At 42.5% G+C, this 15068-nt stretch overlaps 1 protein-coding gene across 1 annotated transcript in view; it reads right to left on the bottom strand.

The window, feature by feature from the left end:
- Positions 1-1064: 1064 nt before the first annotated feature.
- The window catches only part of ssrp1a (structure specific recognition protein 1a), a 43578-nt gene continuing 29574 nt past the window's right edge, over positions 1065-15068 (bottom strand). Inside the window, exons 5-18 of the mRNA XM_061686113.1 lie at positions 13471-13664; positions 13290-13390; positions 12996-13125; positions 12373-12476; positions 11401-11529; positions 11078-11299; positions 10671-10743; positions 9476-9608; positions 7288-7333; positions 7077-7209; positions 6824-6991; positions 2660-2757; positions 2381-2567; positions 1065-1457 (exon numbers count right to left, since the gene is read on the bottom strand). Coding sequence (XP_061542097.1) covers positions 1395-1457; positions 2381-2567; positions 2660-2757; positions 6824-6991; positions 7077-7209; positions 7288-7333; positions 9476-9608; positions 10671-10743; positions 11078-11299; positions 11401-11529; positions 12373-12476; positions 12996-13125; positions 13290-13390; positions 13471-13664 — 1781 coding nt within the window. The 3' untranslated portion in view covers positions 1065-1394. The remainder of the gene's footprint in view (positions 1458-2380; positions 2568-2659; positions 2758-6823; positions 6992-7076; positions 7210-7287; positions 7334-9475; positions 9609-10670; positions 10744-11077; positions 11300-11400; positions 11530-12372; positions 12477-12995; positions 13126-13289; positions 13391-13470; positions 13665-15068) is intronic.

Here is a 15068-nt window from a genome sequence, read left to right as displayed (position 1 = left end):
TACACCCGGACCCGGGACTGGTCAGCAGCCAATTACAGGGCACATATAAACGAACAACTATTAATCCACATTCACTTCAATGAAACAAACATCTTTTTTTTGGGAGTGGGAGGAAGCTGGAGTAACCTCAGAAAACCCACACAAGCAGGGGAGAACATGCAAACTCCACACAGGAAGGCCAAATGCAAAATCCAAACCCTCAGAACTGTAAGGCAAGACGTGCCACCAGTAAAATAACCCGATTACTCGAAACACGTGGAGCTAAAATTAAGTACAGCAGTGCCTTGAGATACAGGATTAATTTGTTCTACGACCACGCATGCGCTTAAGAAGAATGTAAAGTATTAACTGTTTGTGCATCATGATTTAATGCTGCAATCCAATTCAGTGTGCTGCTCCTTCTGGTGTCCCCGACTTGGCCACCGGGAGGCAGATACAAATATGCAAGTAATTCTATTTGTTTTGTTTAGGTCGACAGTAAACTTCAACTAGAAGAGGCATTAAACAGCTTGGAACCTCTTTTTTGATGAAGTTCACCATTTGCCAAAGTGCTGCTTATTGTGAAGCGAGTTGAATTGAGTTTATTGCCACCATAAAACGCTCGCATCTCACGTTTGCACTCCCAAGAAATCGTATCTAAAAAAAACTTTGCGTCACTCATACCTCAAGGCACCACTGTTATTCTACACATTTTTTTTCCCACTTAACTGTGGTGTAGAAATACACATCACAATGAAAGTTGTTTTGCTTATTTAGTTCATCTTATTTGGAATAAGAGATTAAAAAAAAAAGTGCATGTCAATGAAGCAGTAGAGTATAGTGTACACAGTACATCCCACACAATACTAAAGAAGTGAATTTAGCTGCACAGAACATGCGTGTTGCCGATTTTTTTTTTTTTTTTTTTTTTTTTTTTTTTTTTTAAAGATATTAGCTGTCATTTCCGAGCATGTTTGTAATTGATTTGAAGTGAATTACAGGCGAGCATCAAACTACAACTCATCCTCAGGAAATTGATCATGGATGTAATGATGCAGCTAAAGAAGAACAGTCAAATATATATATATTTTTTAATTAAAAATGTTTTATTTTTATTCAAGCCTGGAAATTTGATGACGAATACTGAACTCCTTGCACATGTAAGTGCTACAAAACTACAAGTATCCACATACAAATAGAGTGGGAAGGGCAAACAAACACAAAAAAACATCATCATCGGAAATGCCAACACCTATCTCAGTGAGGAAAGATTCCTTAAGATGGAGAGTCAGGCACATTGTGCGAAATCTTAAAGCAAAATCAGTCCAGTTGTGAGAAATCAACATGAGTGTAAACGTTTGGTCCTTGAGTGTGTGTGTGTGTGTGTGTGTGTGTGTGAGAGAGAGTGTGTGTGTTTAGTCAGACTCTTCCTCTGAGCTTGGAGGTGTGGATGCAGCCTCCTCCTCTTCTTCAGATTCCTGGTTCAAAAAGAAATGTAAAGAAACTTGAGTGGCACTGAAACCATAGCAGCTAGTTCGCACCAGTTTTGAGTTCTAGGTTGCGTGGCACTGTAATAATTTGTCATCAGTTGCGCATGTTTTTTTTTTTTTTTAACATCTCAAAGAGAATTACATGTATTGTTAAAACAACCACATCACGTTAGCTACTTTGATGCTAACATACAATAGAAAATTAATGATTTTAAAAGCTAATGAATAAGACCTATGTTTCGGCATTGCAATGCTTTAAAAGCAACAGATATTTCAGGGGAGCAGCACGTCGAAAATGTCAAAATAACTAAGAGGCATACATTCATTATACGATTAATATTAGACTTTACACCGATTCTATCGGGCCGATCGGTATCGGCCGATATTTAGCATGTTATGCTGATCGGCTTTAATGTCATAATTCCGATCTGGCTCCGCAAAAGACATTTCCTCCGCGTCGCTGCGTGCACAGTATATTTGAATCCAAAAGCTAGTTTATTTTTTGCCTTGTTGTGTGTCTTTTGACGTAGTATTGGAAATATCTGACGGCCAATAAAGTTATATTAAAAAAATAAAAATAAAAAAAAAATAAAAAAAATAAAACGTCTGCGGTGTGGAACAGACAACACGTCTGAGACAGACAACACGTAACGCCCGGATCAAATTACAAAAAAAGGTTGCTCTTTCACGATTGCACTTGGACAACAGGCCAAGTTGAGGTTTGCTTTATTTTTGGCTTCATGGAGTTCATGGACATTACTCAGAAGCAATTTGGAACTTGAGACAGTAAAGATGTTGTGCAGTAATTTGTTTTCAACCACCGAAGTTGCTGGTGCGCATCCAGAAAGTAAAAGAAAGCCACAGATGAAGTGGATAAGCTAACGCATGCCGTCATTGACGCTCATATTCACCTTCTTCTTCTTCTTCTTCTTCTTCTTGGACTTGCTCTTGTGGTCCGAGTCGGACGAGCTCTCGCTGGTCTCGATGAACTCTTTGCTCTTGAAGCTCTCGTTGCCGCCCCCACGCTCCCTTTCCTTGTCTCCTCCTGAAGACTTACGCTTCTTGTCATCCTTTTTGCTTCCAGACTTCTTGGCCTCCCTGATGTGAGAGAGGGGGTGTCAGATGAGGACGGGTTAAAGAGAGTAGCTCGACCGGCATAAGCCATGTGAGGTTATGACTATGAGTCTTACTTCTTGGAAATGGAAGACTCTCCTCCGCCGCTTTCTTTGTACTCTTTCTTTGCGATGTCGTATTGCCTCTTGGCTTCTCCCGCCTTTGTCTCCCACTCCTGAAGGAAGAATTCCACATCGTTACTAAGAGGTCTGTTTTTAAAACCCCCAAAATGGAGCCGGGCACAACAGAATGTAATGACAATTTATTTAAGCATGCATCTATTGAATATTTTCATAATTGAGTATTCGACCAACATCCATTGAGTAATCGGATAAAAATTGCTAATGCATTATTAAACAACAACATACAGTATACATGTGATGTGCAGGTATTATTTTTGTCCACATGGGGTTGCCATCCTCACAATTTAATACTGTATAGCATCTGTGACTTTGAGTGTGTATGTCTAAAAGCTGGGGCCTGGCCTGGCGAGTAGGGATGAGTATGCTTAAATTTTAATGATACTACTACTCTTAATGATACTGCTTATTTATAAGATACTATAGCAGTATTCGTATCTGGATTTTTTGGGCTGTTGAAAAACACTAAAACAAATAAGAATTAACACAGCTTTATTTATTTTTTATTTAAATTGTCTTCCAACAACAATGTAAAATTAAAACAATGATTTACAGAAAAAGAAATGTATTAAACAAATCACTATAATGTTAGTCATTATATAAACAATTATTTAATGCAAAAGAAAACAGTGCTGTAGAACTGCTGGAAGATAAGGCAGAGAGTTTGTCTTTGCTTGCCTTGTCTTCCAGCAGGACTAGTGTTTAGGCAGTCGAAAATGATGGATTTTTCCCCACTTGAATGCGACGCACTTTTGCTAAATGTTTGTTAAGGTTGCTTTCTGGAGATATACTTCCATATTGCTTGGGTCCAAGCATTGGAACGTATAAACGCGAGAGATCGCGCGTGAGGTACTTCTTTGTTTCTATCATGCAAAGAAAACTATTGCGGTCGCGTCAACGCATCGTAAAAAGTCGCTGGGAAAAGAAAAGACAGGACGTCATTTCTCTGTCCCTCTCAAGGCATGACCAAACTAAGAATAACCAAAAGTATACAGTAGTGTAATGGTTGGATTGCGTGTAAATTGATGAGTCATGCCTGGAGAGGGAGACACAATGAACACTTGGATGCTACGTTAACATAACAACAGCGCTAACCCAATACCAGCTGTTGCCCACACGACACAAAATAAGAACATTAAAACTAGACTTATATTGCTCGTCAAGGCTCGCCTCCTATTGTGAAAATGTTTCTTAGACGAATATCTTCATTTTATTGCAAGTTTGAAATGAGATCAGAGCTGTAAAAAGTGCAAAATAACTTTCAAATAGCCTAAATAAATCCAAAATAAATTTCAGTAATTTCTCCAAGACAGTTAACAGAACCATTTAGGGTGGAGCTTTTGAATATTCTGGTCTTGAAAAATTGTTCCCGGAGGCTAGTTTACTACCCGGCCTCGGACCCATCCCTAAAGGTGAGTGATGTGGGTGTCATCGAATGAGAGTGTTGAGTTGGCTCGCTGTTAACTGTCTGTGTTGAATGACTGTTGTATCCATCAGCACCTCTTACAATACACTATTACAAGACATTCTAGATAGCGCTGGTAGGCTGTATTAAATTAACTAACACGTTACCTCGTGTTGGCGATCATAGATGATAGCGCTACGAACGAATCTGTGGTGATTCGAAATGGTTCGAGAGTCCCCATTGAAAAAAATAAATAAAAATCCAGAATCAGAATTATTGCATTAGAAACAGAACAAATCTACTTTATGCTGACAAGAGCTGCCACTTGCGTTCTTTACGGCCGCCGTCATTTTAGATTTAGCGCACATTGTGCATTCATCTTCCTTGTTAAGTTTGAAATGATCCCAAACTTTGGACATTCTCTGTCAGACTTCCTTCTGGCTCGCATAAACTTATTTCTACATGGAGTGACTGTAGTAACAGTCTGTGTGGAAAAATTATCCCTCGGAAACTTTGAGGCAGAGCTTTTGCTTCAACCATTTTTATATTCAAATTATTTGAATATAAAAAGTTATTTGATTAAATGTTGCAGCCCTTTCCCTTTAATTTTTTCTACTGAAAAGAGTAGTTCTGCGATATTCCTTCTTCTTTCAAAAGCAATTAGGCATACTTATCAATGAAACAATTGTAATAATATTTGAAAAAAATAAAGACTCTAAATTGCCCTTAGGTGTGACTGTGAGTGCGAATGGTTGTTTGTTTCTATGTGCCCTGCGATTGGCTGGCGACCGGTTCAGGGTGTACCCCGCCTCCCGCCCGAAGATAGCTGGGATAGGCTCCAGCAGCCCGTGAGCCTAGTGAGGATAAGCGATAAGATAAAGAACATGGATAGGTGGAATTACTTTTCAACCCCTCCTTGAGCTGTCACCTTATCGTGGTGGAGGGGTTTGTGTGTCCCAATTATCCTAGAGGCCAAGTTGCCTGGGACTTTATGCCCCTGGCAGGGTCACCCATGTCAAACAGGTCCTAGGTGAAGGACCAGACAAAGCACGGCTCAAAAGACCCCAATGATGGATAAAAATATTGGAAGACGTTTTCCCTTGCCCGGACACAAGTCACCGGGCCCTCCCTCTGAAGCCAGGGTCTGAAGGTGGGTCTCGAAGGCGAACGCCTGGTGGCCGGGCCTGCACCCATGGGGCCTGGCCGGGCACGGCCCGAAAGGGTAACGTGGGTCCCCCTTTCCATGGGCCCACCACTTGTGGGAGGGGCCATAGGGGTCGGGTGCAGCCTGAGCTGGGTGGTGGCCGAAGCCAGGGACCTTGGCGATCCGATCCCCGGCTACAGAAGCTGGCTCTAGGGACGTGGAACGTCACCCCTCTGGCAGGGAAGGAGCCTGAGCTGGTGTGTGAGGTCGAGAAGTTCCGACCACATATTGTCGGGCTCGCCTCCACACACAGCTTAGGCTCTGGTACCAGTCTTCTAGGGAGGGGTTGGACTCTCTTCCACTCTGGAGGTGCCCACGGAGAGAGCCACCTAACAGGTGTGGGTATACTTATTGCCCCCCGGCTCAGCGCCTGTACGTTAGGGTTCACCCAAGTGGACGAGAGGGTAGCCTCCCTCCGCCTTCGGGTGGGGGACAGCCCTGACTGTTGTTTGTGCCTATGCACCAAACACCAGTTCAGAGTACCCACCCTTTTTGGAGTCCTTGGAGGGGGTGCTGGAGAGCGCTCCTGCTGGGGACCCCATCATTCTGCTGGGGGAATTCAATGCTCACGTGGACAATGACAGTGAGACCTGGAAGGGCGTGACTGGGAGGAACGGCCCTTCCGATCAGAACCGGAGCTGTGTTCTGTTGTTGGACTTCTGTGCTTATCACAGATTGTCCATAATGAAAACCATATTCAAGCATAAGGGTTTCCATATGTGCACTTGGGACCAAGACATCCATGGCCGCAGTTCGATGATCGAGTTTGTGGTCGTGTCACTGGACTTGCGCCCGCATGTCGAGGCGCGGAGCTGTCAACTGATCACCACCTGGTGGTGTGTTGGCTCCGATGGTGGGGGAAGATGCCTGTCTGACCTGGCAGGCACAAACGTATTGTGAGGGTCTGGATGCCTCCTGGACATCTCCCTGGTGAGGTGTTCCGGGCACGTCCCACTGGGTGGAGACCGCAGGGACAACCCAGGACACACTAGAGAGACTATGTCTCCCGGCTGGCCTGGGAACGCCTCAGGATCCCGCCGGAATAGCTGGATGAAGTGGCTGGGGAGAGGGAAGTCTGAGCTTCCCTGCTAAAGCTACTGCTCCCGCGACCCGACGTCAGATAAGTGGAAGAAAATGGATGGAAGGATGAATTACTTTTCAAGTGACATAATTACATACTGGAGTTCAGCTGACAACAAGCACCCTAGCAACATTGACTTGGCGTCAATGTGTTTCTTCTCCTCTCTCTCTCTCTCTCCCTCTCACACACACACATTTTGATTGAATCTAAACTGTAATGTTAATACGCTGAGCAACGGAGATTATAATTTTGCATCTCGTCAAAACCAGTGGCCGACTGATCGGCCGCTCATGGAAAGAGTTGCCAAAATGCGGCATAGTTCAGCCGGGATTCGGTGGCGGTGCTTGGTGTGCGCCAGCCTTAACCACCTTAACAATTTGTTATATTGTTTTGCTCTTCCTTGTTCCTCACCTCTTTCTCGTCTTTGCCCAGCTGCCTCCACATTTCTCCAGCCTTCTTAGAGATCTCTGTGACTGAGATTCCGGGATTCTCAGACTTGATTCTCTCACGGCTGGAATTGAGCCACAGCATGTAGGCACTCATTGGCCTCTTGGGGCCGCCTTTGTCTTTCTGCTTCTTCTGTGGTGGTTGGAAAAATGGTGTTACTGCTGCTGCTGTGCGAGCACTGAGACATTTTGTAGCATTCCAAGTTCCTGATTTTCACCTCTTTGCGTGGCTTCCTTTCTTTTTTCTCCTTCACCACTTTTTGCTTTGCAACTTTCTTCTTCTTTGGACTGTCACCCTCACTTCTGTCGCCTTCGTCGCTGCTGTCGCTGGCTGATGCCTTGCTGTCGTACCTGATGAAGGAGGTGCAAATGTTATCATCTGCGTGGGCAAAACAGTTAAATGTCTCCAGGGGTCGGGGTCTGCCTTACTCCTCTGCAATGTCATCATCCTCCTCGCCAGGGTTGAAAGACTCATCTAAAGAAAGGGAAACAAATGCCTCAGTCTAACTTATTATAAACCACAAGTGTCTATAAAATCCACAAGTGTCTATAAAATAAATAAATAAATAAACATTTCTTTTTGTTTGGTTACATTCCAAACTAGAAATAAAAATTGATAACCAAATGCAGGGTGATTTAGATAATCTGATAAGCGGTCATTTAGGTTCCCACACGGAACATGTCAGGTCGGAGTCAAGAAGTGTGACTGTTACGTGCTCTAGCAACAAGCAGAGTCAGTAAATAAAAACTAGCTTTTTTTCTTTTCCTCTTTCTTAAGTAGCGGGGAACAAACGCAACTTCCAGCAGCATTTAAACAGCCTCTCCTGGATACTTCAGATTGAGACAATGCAACTGAAGCTGTTGATGTTTCATTTTAAACATCATTAAATCTATCCCCGTTTACATAAAAGATGAGGTTGATTGACTAGTTTACCTCCTACAGGCTAATAGGATTTTATACTTTCAACTACCCCCCAAAATGTGTCTACTAACTACAGCAGAATTTCTGGGCAAAATAGTCACACATTTTACCTGTTACAGGCGAGTAGTATTTTAACCTTTCAACTAACCCAAAGAATATGAGCAAAATAGTACTGAAAAGACTCACCACATTTATACCAATAATAAACTAGACAACAAAAACTTTTGATCTGGTCGTCATTCACGTTTTTGCGATTTTCTAAAATCACTGACAAACCATAATCTTTTTTTCCCCAACTAACTCACAAAATGTCAGTTTTCCACTAATCACAGGGGAATTTTGTCCAAAATGTTACTAAAGAAAAACCTTGCGTCATTTTTGAACCTCTATTCTAGGCTTATGATGATGTAGTCATTAGGGTTGGGCATCGTTTGAATTTGAGCGAGTCCGATTCCTTAGTTTTATTCCGGTTCCAAACTATTCTTGATTATAATTCTTTTAGGGGCAGCATAGACTAAAATGAACATTTGACTCGAGGTTCTTTATGACCAGTATCAATATCAAACCTACGAACTAAAAGGCAATCTGTGTGGAACAAACCCAATTGACTTAATATTCATTAATTAATGTTTCAGCTAAAAGTTAAATATAGCAGTTAAAATAGTTATTTTAACAGTTTTAACTATTTGATTTTATTGTTTCACTCACCCAGTTGACAGAGTTGACTTCATTGACAGCATTGTTAAAACAATTCTTTTAACAATGCTATATAGCTGCCCCTGTATTCTGTTTCATCAGGTCAAATGGTTTATATGTGCAAGTTTTAACTTGACTTCTTGTTTTAAGCTTGTAGCCTTTTATTTTGGAACTCAGCATTTTGGCACGAAAAGTAACTTCACACGGCACCAGTGATTTTTTTAAGTTGAAGTTTTAGCCCAATGTTAAGCCTTTTTTGTGTGTCATCGGCGCTTACGTTGGTTTGAATAATTAAAATAAATGCCAAAAACCATCAGGGCAAAAGTGCAAGCAAACGTTTACCTTGTTAGCTTTCGCATTGTTGGCATTCACTCACCCAACTGACTGAAAGTTGACTTCATGAAGCTCCGCGCGATGTAGGCTGACACATCGGGAAAAACTTTTGTTCGCTGCCATTGGGCACAAGCACGTCGTCGTGCCCCTTCTTCGTTTGTTTACGCCGCTTCTTTGCTGTTTTTTGCCACTACTTCTTTGCGACTGGAGGACTAGGCATCGAAACTGGGAACCGAAATCTTTAAATTTGAACAGTTCCGGGAGAACCAGACGTTATCTCCGGTTCCAATTGGTTCTCCATTCTCGATGCCCAACCCTAGTAGTCATTCAAAATTTTTGCTTGACTTTTTACTTAAAACACTGTAACTGAAATCTTGTCAATCAAATGAAAAAAATATGACATTTTTACAATAATTTCAGTGTAATTTTGTGCAAAATACTACTAAAAAAAGAGAAAAATCTGTCCCTGTTTACATAAAGTAATGTGTTCTGCATTTTGTTCCTTTACTATACCAAATGTGAACCAAACTGTGAACAAAAGTACGTACCGAACTGCGAAGTACTATTACACCCAGAACGATTATACATTTGTGTTTTCACCGTTACCACCGCGATGAAAACACGTTTGTTGCCTCCGTTCTAAACAACGTGCGCTCGTCAACTGACCGCTGCCACTGTCGGAATCGTCGCTGTCGTTGCCCTCTTCTCTGATCTTGCCCTCAGCCTTCATGCGCTCCAGGTAGGCGTCGTGCTTGTCTTCGTCAGAGTCGCTGTACTCGTCGATCTTGCCCTTCATGCCCTGGAAGCACACTGCCAGGTTAGAAAAAAATAAATAAAAATACACTCCCTACACAATCCACCATTCCCATGGAGATGTTCCCACTTCCCACTGATTAAGTTAAAAAAAAGGTGTGTGTATTCAATAAATGAGGAATGGTAAGAAATTTTTAAATAGTTATGAAATTTTCTGCACATACTTACAGGCGGTTTTCTCTTCATAAAACAGTAAGAAATGCAATACTGTAGCATAGCCAGCATTTTTCGTATATTGATGCCTTTTTGTTGGAATCTTTACATTCATAACATTTGTGGCTACAAAATGGGTATACAGGAACATGCGCATGAAATACTATCGTGAATTTGTGATCTTAAAATCACAAATTATTATTTTCTGTGCACGGCTCATCTAATTTGTGGCCACAACTTATAATTTTCCGCATTATCCCCATTTCATAGGCACAAAGTAGCATTTTATGCACATATACGGTACATACTGTGGCCACATTATTATTATTTTTTTCACCCATTTTGTGTTTGAGGCCCCGTAGAAACCGGATTGTTTAACTCAAACTTTGACCCATTCTGTTACATTCACGCTCTTTAGCAATAAGATCCCGCTTGCTTTTTGCGCCAGCAACATTAGTGTATAAAATCAGTAATGTGTGTGTTAGCACTCCTCAGAAAATGATTGTGTTGTGTTACTGCACACCAAAAGCCCCCTCAGGCCACAAATCTGCACAATGAAAATACACAGTTATCTGTCACACTCCCACACCCACCCAGGTACCAAAGTTAGCCAAGAATCATTCCTTGAGATATTTTTTTTTCCCCCCACCAGTCCAAAACAAATCTTCTCATCACACCCACCCAAAATGTAAATCAAGAATATGGGGCTGAATGTCAGGCAGCACGCCATGCAAGCACAATTCACACCAATCACGAGAAGAACATACGCACCTTCTTCTATACAGGTACAAGCACACGCGCACAAGTACAAGGAGAAGGGCGACAAGTGTCATTAAATAGGATGGATTATGATTGATAAAATAGCGTCTCGGCTGAGCGAGGGGGGCCGCGTTACCTCTTTGAAACCTCTGTTCTTGATGTTGAGCTTCTTGGCATTGACAAAGTCAAAGAGTTTTCCGTACTCCTCCCTGAAGGGGGAGGTGTGAGGAATATGTTAGTTTGTGTGAAGATGAACATTGCATGGGAACATGAAAATGAGGACGTGAAGGTGCTCATTTACACTACTCACAAAAGTTAGGGATATTGGGATTTAAGGTGAAATTTTCGAATGAACCTAAAATGCGCTCTTATCTTGACAGGTGAACTTAATTTGACCAATGTTTCAGTACTGTAAAGGTTATAGCACATTTTAGATTCATCCTCAACTACTTCTAGTGAGTAGTGTATATTATTGAAAGCGTAAGCTATTCTTGACCATAGAACTCACTCATGAACAATTCGTCAAGGACAAGACATGGTCACCTCTCAATGCTGCTGAAGGTGTACTGGTTGCCCTGCTTGGTCTCAATCTCAAAGTCAAAGGAGCGAGTCGTGGTCGTGCCTCGGGCGAAGTTGACGCAGGAGATCTCCTCAAAGCGCAGGTGCACGGGGGGCTTGTGAACGTAGATGAAGCCCCTCTCCAGCGGATAGAGGAGGCCCGAGGTTGCCTTGTAGGAGCATGTGATGCACTGAGCACCAGAGTGACTGAGCGGGAAGTAAGAAAAGGCAACATTATTTACTTCAGGTCTATTAAAAAAAAATAAAAAATACGATGTGACTATATGAGCGTGTGTTTCAGGACGTGCCCCTGGAAGTTTCCGGGCACTGTGATCTTTCTGTTGACCAGAGCCTTCATCACCCTGCTGACCAGCTCATAGAGCGACCCAGACATATTCTTACTGAGTTTGCCCTCAAAGCGGCGCTCCACATCTTCCCTGAAGACACATGAGAAAAACTACTGTCAACAACCATGCAAACTTTGCTTCCCCCTAGTGGCAAAACTCCTTAGAAACTTTGGGTGTACTGTGAGGCAGAGAGAGAGGGTAGCAACTTGGACAGATTTTATACATTTAATGTAAACCTCATTACGTATTACATCACAATTTATTCTAATGAAATCCAACACAAGCGTTTTAAAAATGTTGACTTTACAAAAGAGAATAATAAAGCGCAGTTGAAGCTGTCAGATGTATATTTATTTAATAAACTAATTAGGCTGGATTTAAACTGCATGATTCAAGTGGTACACTTGAATCTTTGCGCCGCGCCAGGGCAGCATAAATATAAAAAACACAAAATCAATCATATCATTAGATCGGAATCAAGCCCCTTCCTAATGCGGATACAAATCAGATATGTATAGAATATCTGCCAATGTGAGTGCAGCGTAAATGCACAGATCGAATGCAAGCAAAGCAAACATTAATGCAAGCATCATATCGTCGAAATAGATGGATGGGTTGGCATTAAAATGGAAAAATAATTGCTTAAGTAGTAATGTAAACTGAAATGCAGTCATAATGTGGACAATGTGCGATATGTTTTTATATGGCTTCATATTAATACAATACACCCATAACTGTGATTACACTACTTCGGAAACATCTAGGTTCTAAGTATTTTTTAAAAATACGGCAGTATTTAGAAGTATTATTTATTAATACATACATGAGTATATGCAGAGTAAATCAGGTCTTATTCTGTTTGCAGTTTGCAATGGTAGTACGCCGTAACATCATGAAATGTCCGTAGAGTGTCCTTGCAGCACACAAACTTACTCGCTCATGTTGAGGGAGAGGCTGATGTTCTCCTCTTTGGAGAAAAGCAGAATAAGGAAGTGATATCGCGTCTGGCCCTGCTTAATGGGAGGATCCAGACTGATCTATGCCCAAAGACAAGAGGCAGAAAGTAAGCATGCCTGATGTTAAAGAAAAACTTGATCGAAATAGTGTTCCCTCGTTTTTCACGGTTAATGGGGACCATAACCCCCCGTGAAAGGTGAAAAACCCCCAAGTAGGATTTCGTCCACTCGTGCTCTCATTGGTCGATGTCGCGCTGGGAACCAATCACTCTCCTTGTATGAGTGCCCGTACAGGACAGGCATGAACAAAGCCTCTGAGTCAACTCATCTCTTTGTTCGGCATGGAGGGAAACCTTCTCTCGTACGCATCAACATGAAGCAACGCGTCTTTCCATAATATGGCTGCCGATATGGCTGGATATTTTTTATGAATATTTTGGAAAAACCCGCGAAGCACTGAAGCCGCAAAACATGAAGCGGCGAGGGAACACTGTATTAGGTAGACAACGATGTAATGTAACTCACCTCCACCTGATTAAAATATTACAGTGAGAGCTGAATTAGGTTGAAAGTAAAGTTGAAACAAAAATGCCCACTTACCACAAAGAACATCTGCCTCTGGTCCTTGTGTGGCAGCAGGAATAGACGGAGGACAGTGGTGTAGGGAATCTTGTAGTCAAACGTCTTACCATGGAGGTGAAGGAAGGTTGGGTAGATGCGGATGTCGTATCTGACAGATAGAACATGTTCAACAGAGTTGAGGAGTAAGATCAGGGGTGTCAAAAATGTGTGCTCAAGGGCCATATTTTATTTTGGACAGATGAGAGTCAAGTCATTTGTAGCTTAAAGAAGTACTTCATACTTTGCCCATCCCTCCTTTCGATGATACTTTACCTCCCTCTGGGCGTAAGACACTGCAGCTCTTTGAAAATACACACAGCATCTCCCGTGGCCTGGATCACATCCGCCTTGGATAACACGTTCTGGGCGAAGGCCTGAAGAGAGGAAACCTTGCGATTCAGTGCATTCGCCAAACCGCTTTACCGTGGAGGCGGCAAAGAAAATGCCCTCACACCTCCACAGGGTCTTGCCGCTCGTCGGCCTGGCCAGGTGGGACATAGAAGCGGACCTCCATGAGTGAGACCTCAGCGTCGTCGTTCTGGTGGAACTCCAAGGTGACTTCATTCTTGCCCGTGGCGCACTGTGACACGTTCGATAGGGGGACCTCGAAGGCTGTGGTCTCATTCACATCAAACAATAACAGCGGACCTGCAGTGGAAGAAAAAGTGGTAAACAGGTGATAATAGGGGTGAGTAAAAATATCAATTCATCAATCCATTACAATTTTGTTTTCTATATTAATTCATCAAATCCTCTGAATCAATACACCTCCTGGCCAGTGGGGGGCACTATGCACGTGATTGTCATCTTATGGACGGAAGCCGCACTCGACCAAACAACAACAAAATACTGATAAAGCAACCAGCCACTGCAGCCGCAGTGTGAAGCGAGTGAATACTGGATCTAAAATCTATGGTGTTACCACCATTATACAAGCAGTCCATTCCGTGCGCCGTTCCGGCACTTCTATTCAGGAGCGCCCGGACAGCATTCAGAGCCCACGTGATCACAACAGGTTGCTAAGCTGCTAAACATAGTAGCAAGAAGTAAGAAATGTTGCTTGCTGAACGTCGTTTATTGACACTTCCAGTTAGAATTCACTGTAAAACTAAACACACACAACAAAATAATTACACTGATTGAATGTTCAAATACAGCCGACTTCATGTCTTTCTTCGTTTTTGTTCACCAAAATCGCTAGCTCAACACTAACTAGCACACAATGAAAAAAAAACCACCATTGACGAGCTAACAAAAATTAGCATCAAACATGCGGCACTTCTCTCTCTCTCAAATTAAGGAATATTGGTAAACAAGCACATACAAACAGCCAATATAACATTACTCTCTGGCATACATTCTTCAAACTCGGTGAAAAACAATATATATATTGACAATATTCGATCGTGACTATTTTCTTTGTTACTGCAAGTGTTGTTTCGTTCCCGAACGTTTCGTTCAGAAGAATTAATCTTTTTAGTGAACGAACTGAACTGAATCAGTTTATGGAATGATTTGTTCGTTTAGCTTGGCCGCCGCCATGAGGCGAGCGAGTCGGCAGGGTGTGGAAACGGAACTGGAACGCGGATGACCAATGTAGTGTTGTTTCGTTCACGAATGTTTCTTTCAGATGAACAAATCTTTTTCGTGAACGAAATGAACCGAATCAGTTTATTAAATGATTTAGCTTTTAGCTTGGCCGCCACCCGCTGCCGTGAGGCGAGCGAGTCAGCTGAGAGCGAAAACGGAACTGCTGAAGCGTTCTGTCACACAGTTGAATCTTAGGCAAATGACCAATGAGCAGCCAGCGTGCAGGTGGGGGCGGGACTTCATTAAACGTACTGCCATGTGATTTGAGATTCGCCAGCATTGTCACTCACTTCGGCGAATGACCAATGAGCAGCCAGCGTCAGGTAGCGACGTGCAGAAAGCGGAGGGACTGAAGTGAACTGAGTGATTCGTTCAGTGAACTGGTGTACTGAGGAACTGAAGAGTGATTCGTTCAGGGGAGGGACTTAAGTGAACTGAGCGATTCGTTCAGTGATCTGGTGT

Source organism: Phycodurus eques, chromosome 9 (genome assembly GCF_024500275.1).
Source record: "Phycodurus eques isolate BA_2022a chromosome 9, UOR_Pequ_1.1, whole genome shotgun sequence".
NCBI lineage: Eukaryota > Metazoa > Chordata > Actinopteri > Syngnathiformes > Syngnathidae > Phycodurus > Phycodurus eques.
This window is presented reverse-complemented; position numbering and strand designations above follow the sequence as displayed.